Source organism: Salmo salar, chromosome 09 (assembly GCF_965601325.2).
Source record: "Salmo salar chromosome 09, fSalSal1, whole genome shotgun sequence".
Taxonomy (NCBI): Eukaryota; Metazoa; Chordata; class Actinopteri; order Salmoniformes; family Salmonidae; genus Salmo; species Salmo salar.
Genome location: NC_138299.1, coordinates 149,630,986 through 149,648,563, shown reverse-complemented (window position 1 = coordinate 149,648,563; position 17,578 = coordinate 149,630,986). Strand labels below are relative to the sequence as shown.

Sequence of the window (17,578 nt, the reverse complement as noted above, 5' to 3'; positions counted from 1 at the left end):
ACTGACAGTGATGTTACAGACAGTGTTGTTACAGACAGTGATGTTACTTACAGTGATGTTACAGACAGTGTTGTTACAGACAGTGATGTTACTTACAGTGTTGTTACAGACAGTGTTGTTACAGACAGTGATGTTACAGACAGTGTTGTTACAGACAGTGTTGTTACAGACAGTGTTGTTACAGACAGTGATGTTACAGACAGTGTTGTTAGAGACAGTGTTGTTACAGACAGTGTTGTTAGAGACAGTGTTGTTAGAGACAGTGATGATACAGACAGTGTTGTTACTTACAGTGACGTTACAGACAGTGTGGTTACAGACAGTGTTGTTACAGACAGTGATGTTACAGACAGTGTTGTTACTTACAGTGACGTTACAGACAGTGTTGTTATAGACAGTGATGTTACAGACAGCGATGTTACAGACAGTGTTGTTACAGACAGTGATGTTACAGACAGTGTTGTTACTTACAGTGACGTTACAGACAGTGTGGTTACAGACAGTGTTGTTACAGACAGTGATGTTACAGACAGTGTTGTTACTTACAGTGACGTTACAGACAGTGTTGTTATAGACAGTGATGTTACAGACAGCGATGTTACAGACAGTGTTGTTACAGACAGTGATGTTACAGACAGTGTTGTTACAGACAGTGATGTTACAGACAGTGTTGTTACAGACAGTGATGTTACAGACAGTGTTGTTAGAGACAGTGATGTTACAGACAGTGTTGTTACAGACAGTGTTGTTACAGACAGTGTTGTTACAGACAGTGATGTTACAGACAGTGTTGTTAGAGACAGTGATGTTACAGACAGTGATGTTACAGACAGTTTTGTTACAGACAGTGTTGTTAAAGACAATGATGTTGTCATTCTTCACCTCCACAACTTGGCAGAAAAAAGATGGCAGGCTACGACTTCTGTATCCATTACTTCCATCTGGTATTCATGAGTGTGTGTGTGTGTGTGTGTGGTGTGTGTGTGTGTGTGTGTGTGTGTGTGTGTGTGTGTGCGTGCGTGCGTGCGTGCGTGCGTGCGTGTGTCTGTGCGTATGTCACCTTGTGTTAGAAATAGGCTGAATCTATTATACTGTGAGTGCCTACAATATGAGGTCAGCCAGTGAAAATAAAAGACATACGGTAGCAGAAAATAGCAGAGAACTATACTATGTCTTTAATTAGGGAGAGTGTGTGGATACAGAACATCCTTATTCTACCAAGTGTATAGATAATTGAGCCTCATCTCTGGTGGGAAAATCTTCAAATGGCTCCTGTCTCCTTCCTCTCATGTGAGGAAAAACACTTTGAACATTTGCACACATATACAAGTGGCCTTTGACACACACACACACACACACACACACACACACACACACACACACACACACACACACACACACACACACACACACACACACACACACACACACACACACACACACACACACACACACACACACACACACACACAGACAATCTGCCAGGCATCTGTCAGTGAGGGGTTCTTTGCTGTAGAGTTTTTCCTGCTGTATATCCAACACCTCCCTGTAGAGTTTCAGCGTCTGTTCAAAACCACAAACTCTAAAATGCCTAGCTGTGGTTACCATGGCGCTATGGGCTCTGGCAGCGCTCTGGGTAGAAGATGCACAGATCTACTTCACCGACGTCATTGTCCCCTTGGGCAAAATGTGTTGCAGTGTCATGCACACACTTTAAAATGACATTTACATTTTAGTCATTTAGCAGACGCTCTTATCCAGAGCAACTTACAGTAGTGAATACATACATTTCATACATTTTTTTTTTTTTTGTATTGGTCCCCCGTGGGAATCGAACCCACAACCGTGGCATTGCACACACCATGCTGGCGTTGCAAACACCATGCTCTACCAACTGAGCCACAGGGAAGGCATGACGTTTATGAAAAGGACAACAACAATATACTAGGATCAGCTAACACTAACCTAAACCATTAGGGGATAAATACAAAACTGATCTTAGATCAGTGTCTAGGGCTGATAGCACCATGCTCTGCATGGTTGGTAGACAGCGACGGAAGCTACGGGACAAGCTGTGAAGGGAGAAGAAGAGTAGAGGAGATGGGAGAGCCCTGCCCTAGAGCCCTACAGTGGGAAGACGACAAGACATAAGGCTGGTTAATTGATTTTGTCCCGCGGTTGACAAACTCTCGACAGGTTAGCCTGGCTGCTTGGATCAGACTCAGGTAGAGTGACAGGCAGAGTGTATGAAACAGGATCACCCTGCACTATCAGAGCATAGCAGAGAAGAGAGGGGACCTTGTCTCTGAACTACAGCCACACAGTCAGAGTGAGACAGACTGAGACTGGAGAGAGCTGGCCTCAGTCCCACACCTGAAACCTGGGAGACTGACTCGTTCATGGTACTGTACAGCACCTGTACAGCACCTCACACACACACACACACACACACACACACACACACACACACACACACACACACACACACACACACACACACACACACATACACACACACACACACACACAGGTGATAAGAAGCTCTCACAGTGAGACAGCAAGGACACTTCAGGTGACAGATGAGTGTTTTTGAAAGATCTTTGAGTCCCTACTTCCCTTGAACCACTTTAGTTTGATGTCGAGTTCAGGTGTGCTATAAAACTACTGTAGCACTTCTCCAGCAGCAGCACAGGCACAGTTTGGGAGTCAGAGTTCTTTCACAGTCCAGTACTCATTATAGTCTTCTCTCTGTGGTCCCTGCCCTGTGTATCAAACACCTCAACTCTGTGGTCCCTGCCCTGTGTATCAAACACCTCAACTCTGTGGTCCCTGCCCTGTGTATCAAACACCTCAACTCTGTGGGCCCTGCCCTGTGTATCAAACACCTCAACTCTGTGGTCCCTGTCCTGTGTATCAAACACCTCAACTCTGTGGTCCCTGCCCTGGGTATCAAACACCTCAACTCTGTGGTCCCTGCCCTGTGTATCAAACACCTCAACTCTGTGGTCCCTGCCCTGTGTATCAAACACCTCAACTCTGTGGTCCCTGCCCTGTGTATCAAACACCTCAACTCTGTGGTCCCTGCCCTGGGTATCAAACACCTCAACTCTGTGGTCCCTGCCCTGTGTATCAAACACCTCAACTCTGTGGTCCCTGCCCTGTGTATCAAACACCTCAACTCTGTGGTCCCTGCCCTGTGTATCAAACACCTCAACTCTGTGGTCCCTGCCCTGGGTAGGCAGTTAACAAACCAGAAAAATGCTGCTTTGTCTTAGCATGTGTTTGCATTCCCGTAACTCGACGTCTCTCTGCATATGAAAGCTAGTAACTTTGTGTATGGGTGTGCATGGTACTGTATGATTTTGTACCAGTGGAGGCTGCTGAGGGGAGGACGGGTCATAATAATGGCTGGAACGGAGTGAATGGAATGGCGTCTAACACCTGGAAACCATGGAAACCATGTGTTTGATGTACTTGACACCAGTCCAACAATAACGCTCCAGTCATTACCACGAGACCGGCCTCCCCAATTAAGGTGCCATTAGCCTCCTGTATTTTGTGTACTGTACAGTGTGTATTTGCCTGTGTGTGTTTATTTGTGTATGTGTTCTCTAGTTCAGAGCGAGGGAGAGGCCAGACAGCAGGGTGAACTTAGCTCTGCTCTCCTCTCCACAGCCTTTCCATATTCCATGTGTAATTACATACCGCCTCTTATAGAGATCAGAGCTCTAACCCGAGCCAGCTACAGGAAAGAGCTACTGTTTCTCCCTCTCTCTCCGTGTGTGTGTGTGTGTGTGTGTGTGTGTGTGTGTGTGTGTGTGTGTGTGTGTGTGTGTGTGTGTGTGTGTGTGTGTGTGTGTGTGTGTGTGTGTGTGTGTGTGTGAGCGTGTTTTATCCACCAGCGTTTCCAGTGTTCTTGTAAACTTAGCTGATTTGTTCTAGGATGTTGATTACAGATTGATTGTGTCATGTTTCCCTCTAAATCCATTCATTTTGATAGATTGATAGTTGGAAAGAACCGAAACAAACACATGTTGTATGATGTTATTCAGTGTGGTCAGTATGTTCCCTGCTTGCTGAGTGTGTCCATGCATCGATGGCCATGTGTGGGAACCTGTGAAAACAACATGGCTGTTTTCATTCATATCAATGATCACAATGGGCTTCTGTGCCGTTCCTGCATCCTCCCTAAACCCCCTCTCCTCCACCCGCCCCCACTCCTCAGTCAAGATATAATGTTCTCTTCGCAGTCTTGTCTTTCCGTCTCAGCCTGAGGCAGAGTCAGAGAAGGACTGTCTCTAGTCTCCATTAGCTTGTTTGTTTTCCATCAGACAGGCTCGTCTCCAATGGCGCTGTGTCATTCCTTTGGAGGCCTCTCTCACTATTCAAACAATAACAGCTCTCTTCACCTCCCCACCTACACACAACCTGCTCTTCCCTGACTCCCTGTCTCTCCCCAAAACAAAGCATTTAGTCATGATTCAGTCAAATAATTGTACTTTTGTTAAGGGCCAATGTGATGGATAGTGCTGGCAGTCAGGGCGAAGGAATGCACTTCAATAAAGCTGCCTTTGAAACATTTGCTCAGGAAATGTCGAGAGAGAGAGAGAGAGAGAAAGAGAGAGAGAGAGAGAGAGAGAGAGAGAGAGAGAGAGAGAGAGAGAGAGAAGAGATTAGTTCAGCAGCTGCTGGTGGCACGAGGCCATCCGTTCACCTTAGACCTGAGCTGTGGGGCTGTGGTCTCTCTCTACACACCACATCACTGTTCTCAGGTAGATACAGTATGGAGATCTTGAGCTTAAAACTAGACCAGGATTCAGATTTTGGTGTGAAAATGTTGGTAGGAAGCTAGTATGGCTTGGCATTTTGTCTCTTCATCTCTCTCTCTCTCTCTCTCTCTCTCTCACTCTCGCTCACGCTCTCGCTCGCTCTCGCTCTCTCGCTCTCTCTCGCTCTCTCTCGCTCTCTCTCGCTCTCTCTCTGTGTTTCCCCTCAGTATTTCAGTGTGTGAGTGACGTACTGGGTACAGACAGCCTTCACACATCCCCAAACCCCTCCCCACACCACCCTGCCAACTCAACACAACACTCACATTGCCATGCTAACCGCACTTCCAGAAGCCAGGGCAACTAATCAAACCAGCATCCCTCTCTTGTCAACTGTCGTACAACCCCCACAAATCCCAACCCCTCTCTCTCTCTGTATCTCTCTCTCTCTTTGTCTCTCTTTCTCAAACACACACCAGCTCTCAGTTCAGCCTGTCAGATACCTCAAACCACAGGTTTGGGATCAGAGGACAGCCTGACTAAATACATCTAGACAGTGTTTTTGAAAATGTGATGACTCCCCCAGCTCCAGTCATGTAAATCCACCACCCCCCCATCCCCAGCTCCAGTCATGTAAATCCCCCCCCCCCACCCCAGCTCCAGTCATGTAAATCCCCCACCCCCAGCTCCAGTCATGTAAATCCCCTCCCACCCCCAGCTCCAGTCATGTAAATCCCCCCCCTCCCCAGCTCCAGTCATGTAAATCCCCCCCCCCATCCCCAGCTCCAGTCATGTAAATCCCCCCCCCACCCCAGCTCCAGTCATATAAATCCCCCCCCCACCCCAGCTCCAGTCATGTAAATCCCCCCCCACCCCAGCTCCAGTCATATAAATTCCCCCCCCACCCCAGCTCCAGTCATGTAAATCCCCCCCCACCCCAGCTCCAGTCATATAAATTCCCCCCCCCCCCCTACCCCAGCTCCAGTCATGTTAATCCCCTCACTCCCCCAGCTCCAGTCATGTTAATCCTCTCCCTTCCCCAGCTCCAGTCATGTTAACCCCCCCTCACCCCCAGCTCCAGTCATGTTAATCCCCCACCCCCAGCTCCAGTCATGTTAATCCCCTCCCTTCCCCAGCTCCAGTCATGTTAATCCCCTCCCTCCCCCAGCTCCAGTCATGTTAATCCCCTCCCTCCCCCAGCTCCAGTCATGTTAATCCCCTCCCTCCCCCAGCTCCAGTCATGTTAATCCCCTCCCTCCCCCGGCTCCAGTCATGTTAATCCCCTCCCTCCCCCAGCTCCAGTCATGTTAATCCCCTCCCTCCCCCAGCTCCAGTCATGTTAATCCCCTCCCTCCCCCGGCTCCAGTCATGTTAATCCCCTCCCTCCCCCAGCTCCAGTCATGTTAATCCCCTCCCTCCCCCGGCTCCAGTCATGTTAATCCCCTCCCTCCCCCAGCTCCAGTCATGTTAATCCCCTCCCTCCCCCAGCTCCAGTCATGTTAATCCCCTCCCTCCCCCAGCTCCAGTCATGTTAATCCCCTCCCACTCCAGCTCCAGTCCATTCTTTATTATCTGCTATACTGTACTGAAGGTTGTATGTAGTACCACATGTGAATTTGTGCTAACACACACACACACACACACACACACACACACACACACACACACACACACACACACACACACACACACACACACACACACACACACACACACACACACACACACACACACACACCACCTGTCATAAATATTGAATTGGTGTGGGGTTTCCAGTTGAAAGCAGCCCACTCTCTGTACTGTGTGTCATTGTTGAATAATTGATCCTCCTTCCTTCCATATCTTCTATGGTCACAATGAACAGTGTTGTTTCTAAATATGGTTTCCTCTTCAGGAGTGGAACGCTGTATGTACGTTCTCTTAGAGATGGTGGTGAAGGAAAATGTCACATTTAGTCAGTTTATCATAATAAACTCCACAAGGCTTGCACTGATGGGTTCACTCAACGCTTTGTATTAACTTTGGACTCAAAACGATTATTATATTATTTAATAAAATGCAATGTCAACAGAAGACATTTAATCTGACAGTGTTGTGTGTGTGTGTTCCAGGTATTCTCAACAGAAGACATTTAATCTGACAGTGTTGTGTGTGTGTTCCAGGTATTCTCAACAGAAGACATTTCATCTGACAGTGTTGTGTGTGTTCCAGGTTTTCTCAACAGAAAAAATGTAATCTGACAGTGTTGTGTGTGTGTTCCAGGTACGAGATCAAGTATGACAAGGAGGACTACCTGCTGAGAGTGAAGAAGGCGTCGGCCAGTGACGAGGGCACCTTCACCTGCCTGGCAGAGAACCGCGTGGGCAAGGTGGAGGCCTCTGCCAGCCTCACCGTCAGAGGTGAGTGTGGGCTGCCCACTGGCTCTCACCTCTTTCCCTCTTTCATCCTATAACCCTGAGCAAGTTCAGAATGCCAGTCAGAACAGCTTGGCATTTTACAATTGTTCTAGTTTATCAGAAATGGGTATAAGTAAAACATCAATTCTACTCGAAACAGACATTTTACGTTTGTGATTAGTAGTAGTATGACTAGTAGTATGGTTAGTAGTATGACTAGTACTGTGACTAGTAGTGTGACTAGTAGTGTGCCTAGTAGTGTGACTAGTAGTGTGACTAATAGTGTGACTCGTAGTGTGACTAGTAGTGTGACTAGTAGTGTGACTCGTAGTGTGACTAGTAGTGTGACTAGTAGTGTGACTAGTAGTGTGACTCGTAGTGTGACTAGTAGTGTGACTAGTAGTGTGACTAGTAGTGTGACTAGTAGTGTGATTAGTAGTGTGACTAGTAGTGTGACTCGTAGTGTGACTCGTAGTGTGACTCGTAGTGTGACTAGTAGTGTGACTAGTAGTGTGACTAGTAGTGTGACTCGTAGTGTGACTCGTAGTGTGACTAGTAGTGTGATTAGTAGTGTGACTAGTAGTGTGACTAATAGTGTGACTAGTAGTGTGATTATTAGTGTGACTAGTAGTGTGACTAGTAGTGTGACTAGTAGTGTGATTAGTAGTGTGACTAGTAGTGTGACTCGTAGTGTGACTAGTAGTGTGACTCGTAGTGTGACTAGTAGTGTGACTAGTAGTGTGACTAGTAGTGTGACTCGTAGTGTGACTCGTAGTGTGACTAGTAGTGTGATTAGTAGTGTGACTAGTAGTGTGACTAATAGTGTGACTGGTAGTGTGATTATTAGTGTGACTAGTAGTGTGACTCTTAGTATGACTAGTAGTATGACTAGTAGTGTGACTAGTAGTGTGACTAGTAGTGGGACTCGTAGTGTGACTCGTAGTGTGACTCGTAGTGTGACTAGTAGTGTGAGTAGTAGTGTGACTAATAGTGTGATTAGTAGTGTGACTAGTAGTATGACTAGTAGTGTGACTAGTAGTGTGACTAATAGTGTGACTAGTAGTGTGATTATTAGTGTGACTAGTAGTGTGACTCTTAGTATGACTAGTAGTATGACTAGTAGTGTGACTAGTAGTGTGACTAGTAGTGGGACTCGTAGTGTGACTCGTAGTGTGACTCGTAGTGTGACTCGTAGTGTGACTCGTAGTGTGAGTAGTAGTGTGACTAATAGTGTGACTAATAGTGTGATTAGTAGTGTGACTAGTAGTATGACTAGTAGTGTGACTAATAGTGTGACTAGTCGTGTGATTAGTAGTGTGACTAGTAGTGTGACTCTTAGTGTGATTAGTAGTGTGACTAGTATTGTGACTCGTAGTGTGAGTCGTAGTGTGACTAGTAGTGTGACTAGTAGTGTGCCTAGTAGTGTGCCTAGTAGTGTGCCTAGTAGTGTGACTAGTAGTATGACTAATAGTGTGACTAGTAGTGTGACTCTTAGTGTGACTAGTAGTGTGACTAGTAGTGTGACTAGTAGTGTGAGTAGTAGTGTGATTAGTAGTGTGACTAGTAGTGTGACTCTTAGTGTGACTAGTAGTGTGACTAATAGTGTGACTAGTAGTGTGATTAGTAGTGTGACTAGTAGTGTGACTCTTAGTGTGACTAGTAGTGTGACTAGTAGTGTGAGTAGTAGTGTGATTAGTAGTGTGACTAGTAGTGTGACTCTTAGTGTGACTAGTAGTATGACTAGTAGTGTGACTCTTAGTGTGACTAGTAGTATGACTAGTAGTGTGACTAGTAGTATGGTTGATCTACTATGGAACAGGAGTGTTTCCACAGAGAGTCTTTCCTTCAAATAGTGCTGACTGCCACAGCCAAGAAAGACATGTTCTGTCTATGAAGCCATTTAATTATTTACACACACAACTACTCCAAATGGAGAACACACACACACTTCCCCCATGGTGGTTTGTTAGCAATGTTATCCCCTCAGTCACTGAAGCCCTTCTACAGTTAACTGGTCTACACTGCATCTATCTATCTATCTATCTATCTATCTATCTATCTATCTATCTATCTATCTATCTATCTATCTATCTATCTATCTATCTATCTATCTATCTATCTATCTATCTATCTATCTATCTATCTATCTATCTATCTATCTATCTATCTATCTATCTATCTATCTATCTATCTATCTATCTATCTATCTATCTATCTATCTATCTATCTATCATCTATCTATCTATCTATCTATCTATCTATCTATCTATCTATCTATCTATCTATCTATCTATCTATCTATCTATCTATCTATCTATCTATCTATCTATCTATCTATCTATCTATCTATCTATCTATCTATCTATCTATCTATCTATCTATCTATCTCTCTGTCTCTCTGTCTCTCTGTCTCTCTGTCTCTCTGTCTCTCTCTCTCTCTCTCTCTCTCTCTCTCTCTCCTTTTTTTGCCCATTAAATCTCACACTGTTCAAGGTCTCTGTGGATTGCTTTAACGTCATGTTCATCCTTTTGACTAGTGGATAATATGAACCATGGTCTCTGAGCCCTGCTCAGTGGGCTGAGTGTAGAATACATGGTGCACAGGTAGAGGTATTCCACAGACCGTCAGACAGACCGACAGAGAGAGAGAGAGAGAGAGAGAGACTCTCTACACTAACTCTTCCTTCCTTAATGTCAATATGGTGGTGCTGGGCCTCAACAGCTGTATCCCTGAATTAAATATGAAGACTGCCTCTTCATTTATCTCTTTCTAGTCTCTAGTTATCTCTCTCTCTCTCTCGCTATCTCTCTCTGATGAACACACACACTGCCTTGCTGTTCCAAACACACACCACCCTAGGAGCTGTAGAATTCATGAATGCAGACAGAGAAGATCCAATAACAAGAAGCCTTCAGAGCCCCAATGTTTTCCTGCTCTCTTCTGAGTAAGACTATGTTGATGTTACCAGAGCATGGCTTCCAGAAATACTATTGATCTATTCATTGATCCATTCCATAACAATGAGGTGCTATATTCAGATTGGGCATCCCTAACAGTTCACTGGAGAGGCTCTGTTACACAGCACAGTGTCAAAGCTGTGTTAAAGGTGAATTCCCTTCAATAGGATCTTATCTGTCACGCGTACCCTGTACTAGAACTGTGTACCTCAACACGACATGTCATTCATTCCCCTTATATCTTATGATTTGTTTGACTTTAATTTCCCTATTTGTTTTTCCACCTCTTCATTGTGGTGTGTCCAGCTCGCCCTGTCGGTAAGTACCATCCTGATGATCCCAGTCCATCCTGCATGTTCTCTCCATACACACACCCTCGCTGCCTTGCAGATTGCAACGACCCTCACCCTACTGTATTAACACAGATGTTGTATCACTCCGTACCACGCCTTTACCCTAAAACCCTGCTTGTCTATCTCAAATGGTTACAGAGGTGACTTTTTAGTACAGTCATCAGCTTCAGCCTTGCTTGCTTACTAACCTCTTAATGAACTAATCCTTATCTCTCTAGAGTACCTAGGTTATGTATCTGTACTGTAGTGTGTCTGTCTAAGACATAGCTGTCTCTTGTCTCCCCTAGTTGTCCCCCCTGGCAGACAGAAATGGGATCTGTATGTCTTGTATTGAGTTGCTTCCTCTGGTCTGGGAAATAAAGTCTCAGTAATTGTTGCTTTTCTATTTCCTTTTCACATGGACCTGGAGGAGACATGGAGTCAGGGCAATTTGAAACTCTTAAAAGTGTTATGGCTTCCAGTACAGTAGATGGTTTTGGTGAAAAGTGTCAGTTTGAGCTGTTTGGGTTCTGACATCTGCGAAGAGATATGGGAGAGAGAGAGACAGTTGTGTGTAGGGGAGAAAGGAGAGAGATGTGTGTAGCTGTAGGCCAGGCAGAGAGAGGAGAGGTTAGGAAGAGGGGAGCAGGGGTGCGTGTCAGAGCTAGCTTGACTGGCAGAAGGAACCCTGACGTTGGAGGAGTGGTAGGACCTTCGTTGCCAAAACAGCAGTGGCCACCCCCAGATTGTCACGGACTGTCAAGCTGCAGGAAGATTTAGGAAATTACACATGCAGGCTGCCCATGGGAATGAGACAGTAATTGCTTTTGACTTCTGAATAAAATATGATTGAATGTGGGATTTAAAGAAATGAGAAAAAAATGCTTGAGTGTGTGTGTGTGTGTGTGTGTGTGTGTGTGTGTGTGTGTCTGTCCATTTGTTCATGGCTGTCTCAGAGCTGCATTTTACTATGAATCCCCTCCAACCCAGGACAGATCATGAATTAAATATGGGGCTTTGATCTTGTGCCTCCCTTAGAGGGGACAGGAAGGAGGCTCTCACTAGTCTTTAGGGTCCCTGAATCAAACAGCCTCTGTGTCAAACATCCTCACACACACACTACTGGGACATCCTGTCTGTCACTCACTGGCTAGGGGACTGCAAACTTTAAATATGCATCACTTGTTGGCCCCCAATCCAACCCAACCTCATCACATCATACCTGACCTGCTATCACAGCTTGCTTTACAAGGCTACATTGCTCTGTGTTTGTGTGGGTGCTGCATAGGTAAGAGATTGAGTGGGATCGAGGAAGACAAGGAGAGCGTGATAAAGGAAGCGATAGATAGAGAGGAGAGACAAGGTGTGAGGGCAGCAATAGAGAACAGCCTGTAAGTCGTCAAACACTGAGTGACTGCTCTGATTTAATGCACTGGTCATTGGATTGTCCAGCAAGAGAGAGAGAGAGAGAGAGAAAGAGATGGAGGGAGCAAGAGACTGTGATTTAGGTGCTCTGTATCAGACCCAACGTTGTGAAATGCATCAAGCTATCTAAGTTGAGGAGAGCCAAACAGGAAGGCTGTAAATCTATAGCCATCTGTAGCATTCCTAGCTGTGTTTATCTTTGACAAACACACTCTCCCAAAAAAAGGATTACATGGAGAGATGAGCCCAACAGGAAGAGGTTTACCCTGACTTGAATCAGCTGGGTTGTCACTGGAAAGACTTACACAGGAATCAGAATAAAAGCCCGTCAGTGTTTTCGTATAATGATGTATTATGAAACCGTGTCATATGGTTTTGTTGAAGGCATTGTGATCATGCAGTTTAACAAATCTCTCTTTCATCTGTTGGCTATTCCCTCTGCTGGCTATTCCCTCTGCTGGCTATTCTCTCTGCTGGCTATTCCCTCTGCTGGCTATTCCCTATGCTGGCTATTCCCTCTGCTGGCTATTCCCTATGCTGGCTATTCCCTCTGCTGGCTATTCCCTCTGCTGGCTATTCCCTCTGCTGGCCTCTGCTGGCTATTCCCTCTGCTGGCTATTCCCTCTGCTGGCTATTCCCTATGCTGGCTATTCCCTCTGCTGGCTATTCCCTCTGCTGGCTATTCCCTCTGCTGGCTATTCCATCTGCTGGCTATTCCCTATGCTGGCTATTCCCTATGCTGGCTATTCCCTATGCTGGCTATTCCCTCTGCTGGCTATTCCCTCTGCTGGCTATTCCCTATGCTGGCTATTCCCTCTGCTGGCTATTCCCTCTGCTGGCTATTCCCTCTGCTGGCCTCTGCTGGCTATTCCCTCTGCTGGCTATTCCCTCTGCTGGCTATTCCCTATGCTGGCTATTCCCTCTGCTGGCTATTCCCTCTGCTGGCTATTCCCTCTGCTGGCTATTCCCTCTGCTGGCTATTCCATCTGCTGGCTATTCCCTATGCTGGCTATTCCCTATGCTGGCTATTCCCTATGCTGGCTATTCCCTATGCTGGCTATTCCCTCTGCTGGCTATTCCCTCTGCTTGCTCGCCATACCAAATATTAACAAAGTTACAGATGCCACTACTGCTTTGAGAACAGTCACACAACAGTAGGAAACCTATTTGTAAGTGATCTGTAACAACAGTCTGGTCTAGTCAGAGATGTAGTCTGTGGTTGGAGGTTAGCTAGTACCTCTATTCTCTTTCATTTCATTTCAATATCAAAGGTAACTAAGTGCTGAATGACTTTATCCTCAGTGTAAGAAAATTGAGAAGAAGTTTGACTGATGAAAATATCTAGCTTTGATTTCTGATGCCATCTCTGTGTTATACTTGACTGACGTTTTGGGATTGGTGTCTATAATTGGTTGATTCAAATGTCCTCTCCTCTCTGACTATGAGGAACGTTTTAGGAGTGTACGATCTAACATCTCACTACCATCACAGGCCAACCTAGTGTTGGACCTAGAGCCCGGTTAACACTGATAAACCCAACCAGGAGAGGTCAACAGCCCACATTAGATAAGTCTTATGGTCAGCCATTACACTTTGGTCATTAGATGAGAATGTTTTGTCATGAAATCAAATGTCTTATATGAAGGAATCTTGAAGTGTGAAAATGATCTTGATTGGAAGATCAACAGTAAAAGTGTTGTGCTTTGATAATGGGGGAGTAATGCCTAATTGGGGAAATCCCGTGGTTATTTAAATGGCTTAATAAACCTTTAATGACTACCAGAAGACAGAGAGGAACGCTGACCTGTGCTGTATATGTCAGTGTGTATCCTGGAACACAATGCCTTGTATCCCAACCAATCACTCCTCTAGCTGTGTATTTATGTAATAGAGAAAGGATGTGTCTCTGGGATTTGCCAAGTGTTCTAAAGTTTGGCGAGGACAAGTTGGTTTATGTTGCATTAGAACACATTAAGACGGGCCCGGAAACTGAGAGAGTTTGTAAGATCTCCCTGCTGGCTCCTTGAGTATGTCTCCTCAGTCTGTCGTTGGTTCATTGGCTTCTAGAGGGTCCAGTTGAGTAATGAAGGTGGTGAGTGGTGGGATGAAGTGAGAGAGAGGGAGTGAGGACTGTAGTGTTGGGTGGTGGGTGAGAGAGGGGGTAAGGGCTGTGTCCTCCCCCAAGGGACCCATGAGAGAGTTAGCTGTTAGCTGTTAGCCTTTAGCTGTTAGCTGGGTTCTGTCCATTTATTTAATTCTATCCTCACAAGGTTTTCTCTGTGTCTTTCTCTGTGTAGCCTAGCTACATTATGTCTAACTAACTCTCCTGATGCCATTGTCACCGAGACACTGCTGCTGTTTGTGAACACCGACGACCGTCATTCATTCAGCTCCAGCCGCAATGAATGGCCTTGAGTGGTTACCATGGCGTTCAATACCATGGCGATCAATGGAAGGAACACACTGCATGGAAGCTCTACACACTCTTAGAAAAAAGGTGCTATCTAGAACCTAAAAGGGTTTTTCGGCTGTTCCCATAGAGAACCCACCCTTTGAAGAACCCTTTTTGGTTCCAGGTAGAACCCCTTCGGTTCCAGGTAGAATATTTTTGCGTTCCATGTAGAACCCTTTCCACAGAGGGTTCTACAGGGAACCAAAAATAGTTATTTCTACCTGGAACCAAAAAGCGTTCTACATGGAAGGGTTCCCCTGTGGGACCTCCCGCAGAACCCCTTTGGAACCCTTTTTTCTAAGATTGAAGGACATGCCCATTTAGATGTGTCCTTGTGATGCCTGCCGGTACTTTTGCTTCAATGCTTTACCTCTGTGTAACTCTGAGTTCTAACCCTAGTATTTCTGCCCTTTGACCCCAGCTGCACCCCAGTTTATCATCAGGCCGCGGGACCAGATCGTGGCCCAGGGTCGCACTGCCACCTTCCCCTGTGAGACCAAGGGCAACCCCCAGCCTGCAGTCTTCTGGCAGAAGGAGGGTAGCCAGGTAAGGAGACATATAAACACCTCTTAATGACCCATAGCAGAGCCAGGAAAAACATGGTCAGGAAAACAGCTTGGTCCAGTCTTCAACCACTGGACCTATACTGTAAGGACCTGTAAAACAGCTTGGTCCAGTCTTCATATCTCTGTATTTACAAGAATGTTCAGCGTTTTGTCATCCAGTGTGTGTCCATCATGCATTATTTATGACTAGCAGTTATTACTGTGTTACTGTGCTGTCTAGTGTTATTAGCACACACACCACTTAGATTGGATAGTAACCATGCCCTTGGCTGTGTGGGGAGGACCCTGCTGTGTCTATGATGTCAGTCTGTGTGACACTCAGCTCCCCAGTTCTCCCTCAGTGACACACACAAACACACACACACACACACACACACACACACACACACACACACACACACACACACACACACACACACACACACACACACACACACATAGAGAAAACTACGCTATCTCCCATCAGTATCTCTGACACACACAAACACCACACCAGATACACCTTTGTGTGGCTGGCGAGGAGGTAATCAGTTCCCATGACACCGTGCTGCTAACAGTGATCCTACCCTCACACAGAGCAGAGCACATAGTCCTTCACATAGCTGGAGGTCCTCACAGTCCACACAACGCACAACAACAGCAGTAATTAGGAGCCTGCCAGGACCTGTACATGAACCGGAGATATGATGCAGCTCTGGCTGAGAGTCACACACACACACACACACACACACACACACACACACACACACACACACACACACACACACACACACACACACACACACACACACACACACACACACACACACACACACACACACACACACACACACTGAGCCTGGGGCCAGACAATTACAGCAAAGTGCCACTCAGAGATTGGGATGGGGTGAAATGCACATTTGCATGCAACACACACACACACACACACACACACTGTATACTTCCACTCACACTGATGCTGAACATATTCTCACATCAAAATAAGTGATGAATCCTATCTGACTCACTGCAACAGAGCGTACTGAACATGTACTGAACATGTACATACAAAGATCAACATTCATTTACACCAGTATCCTCTCAGTAAATAGACCCCCATGTACTGTGACTGCACCCCAATCACAACACAATTTTCCCTCTCTTTGCATCGTCACCGCTCACTAAATACCCCAGAAAACCTGATGTTTTCTGTATGATTCAGACCTGGCACACTCCCTTCTTCTCCTCTGCTGTGGACTCTTTCAATAGAACCTGAAGTTCTATGGGATGGGCTGTGGGCCGGGGCTGTGGGCCGGGGCTGTGGGCCGTGGCCGGGGCCGGGGCTGGGGGCCGGGAGCTGTGGGGGTAGCCGGGGGAGACTCTGTGTAAACAAAGCAGCCCCATAGCAATAATAAGAAGCAAAGCAGAATGAAACAAGAGTAGACAGAGAGGCTCAGACTGTGTTCCCTCGCAGCTCTCTGGAGCCTCTGGCATGGCTGGCTGGGAGAATACATGCCATCCATTATGTGTAACCAAGCTATCAGATGTGATAGTTGTGTGTAATTCCTTAACCAGGTAATGGATGGAATGGCTCTGTTACCTGGCTGTGTGTATGTCTAAACCAGAGTGATGGCGCTATGTGAGTGTGTTTCAGTTGGATGTGTTCCTGGCTGTAATGGGTCCATGTCCATCTACTAATTGGCCTGCTTCCTCTCTTCCTGCAGAACCTGCTGTTTCCCAACCAGCCCCAGCAGCCCAACAGTCGCTTCTCTGTGTCCTCCAGTGGAGACCTGACCATCTCGTCCGTGCAGCGGACAGACGCAGGCTACTACATCTGCCAGGCCCTGACCGTGGCTGGCAGCATCCTCGCCAAGGCCCAACTGGAGGTCACAGATGGTGAGGCCTGCCGCATACCCACCCCGATGCCAGCGTGCTAGAGCACCACTCGTTAATGCAGCATGCATACACACTCTGCTATGCTATCAGCACACACACACAGACACCCATACTCGTGCGGATGCATAATTCACACAGACACACACAGCTTTCACTGTATACTAAATAGTTAATGTACACACATGAATGAGCAGTAAGAGAAGTGTTCTTTAATTTGTAGTGAATTCATCAGAGGACATGCTTTGCCTGGTTGACTCTCTGTGGATTTTGGCCTTAAGTACTGGGGGAAATGTAGCGTAAAAGGAGTATTTTACCATGTACAGGAATTAAATTCAGCTTTTTTTGTCTGAGAAATATCTAGAAATTATACTTGCCCATAAACGTGCTTTTTTTGTCACGACACAATTGAATGAAGTACTCGTTCAAGTTTAGCTGGAGAGGGAATAAAGCATTGCCCTTGAGTCTCTCAGTAGAATGATCAGCAGCATCTGGCTGAGGGAGGCGGTGAGTCAAGGACTGAGTGATTGAGTGAGTGAGTGACAACAGTTAGCATGTCTGCAGGATGACTTATGAGGGCCTGCTCAGTCCCACTGCCTCTAGTCTGTTCTGCTGTGGAGATGGGTAAATAGATTGACGAGCTTTCAGATGCCCTGTGAAGGCATCTGGGGAAAAATGTAAATACATCATTTTTTAAGTGAAGGGAATTTTTTATTCAAAATGAAATTAGAATCAGATGTTCATCCATGTTTCTCAAACGTCAAATTTCAAAATGCTTAATGTCAAATTTATGCATTCTGAATTCTGAATG

General features: G+C 46.0%; 1 protein-coding gene across 10 annotated transcripts in view; it reads left to right on the top strand.

Moving 5' to 3' along the window:
• LOC106613191 (roundabout homolog 2) overlaps positions 1–17,578 on the top strand; it is a 607,381-nt gene that overhangs the window by 501,243 nt on the left and 88,560 nt on the right. For all 10 annotated transcript variants that reach the window (XM_082956430.1, XM_082956433.1, XM_082956436.1 and 7 more), the window contains exons 6-8: positions 7,029–7,165; positions 14,751–14,875; positions 16,599–16,770. In XM_082956430.1, the coding sequence (XP_082812556.1) occupies positions 7,029–7,165; positions 14,751–14,875; positions 16,599–16,770 (434 nt within the window). The remainder of the gene's footprint in view (positions 1–7,028; positions 7,166–14,750; positions 14,876–16,598; positions 16,771–17,578) is intronic.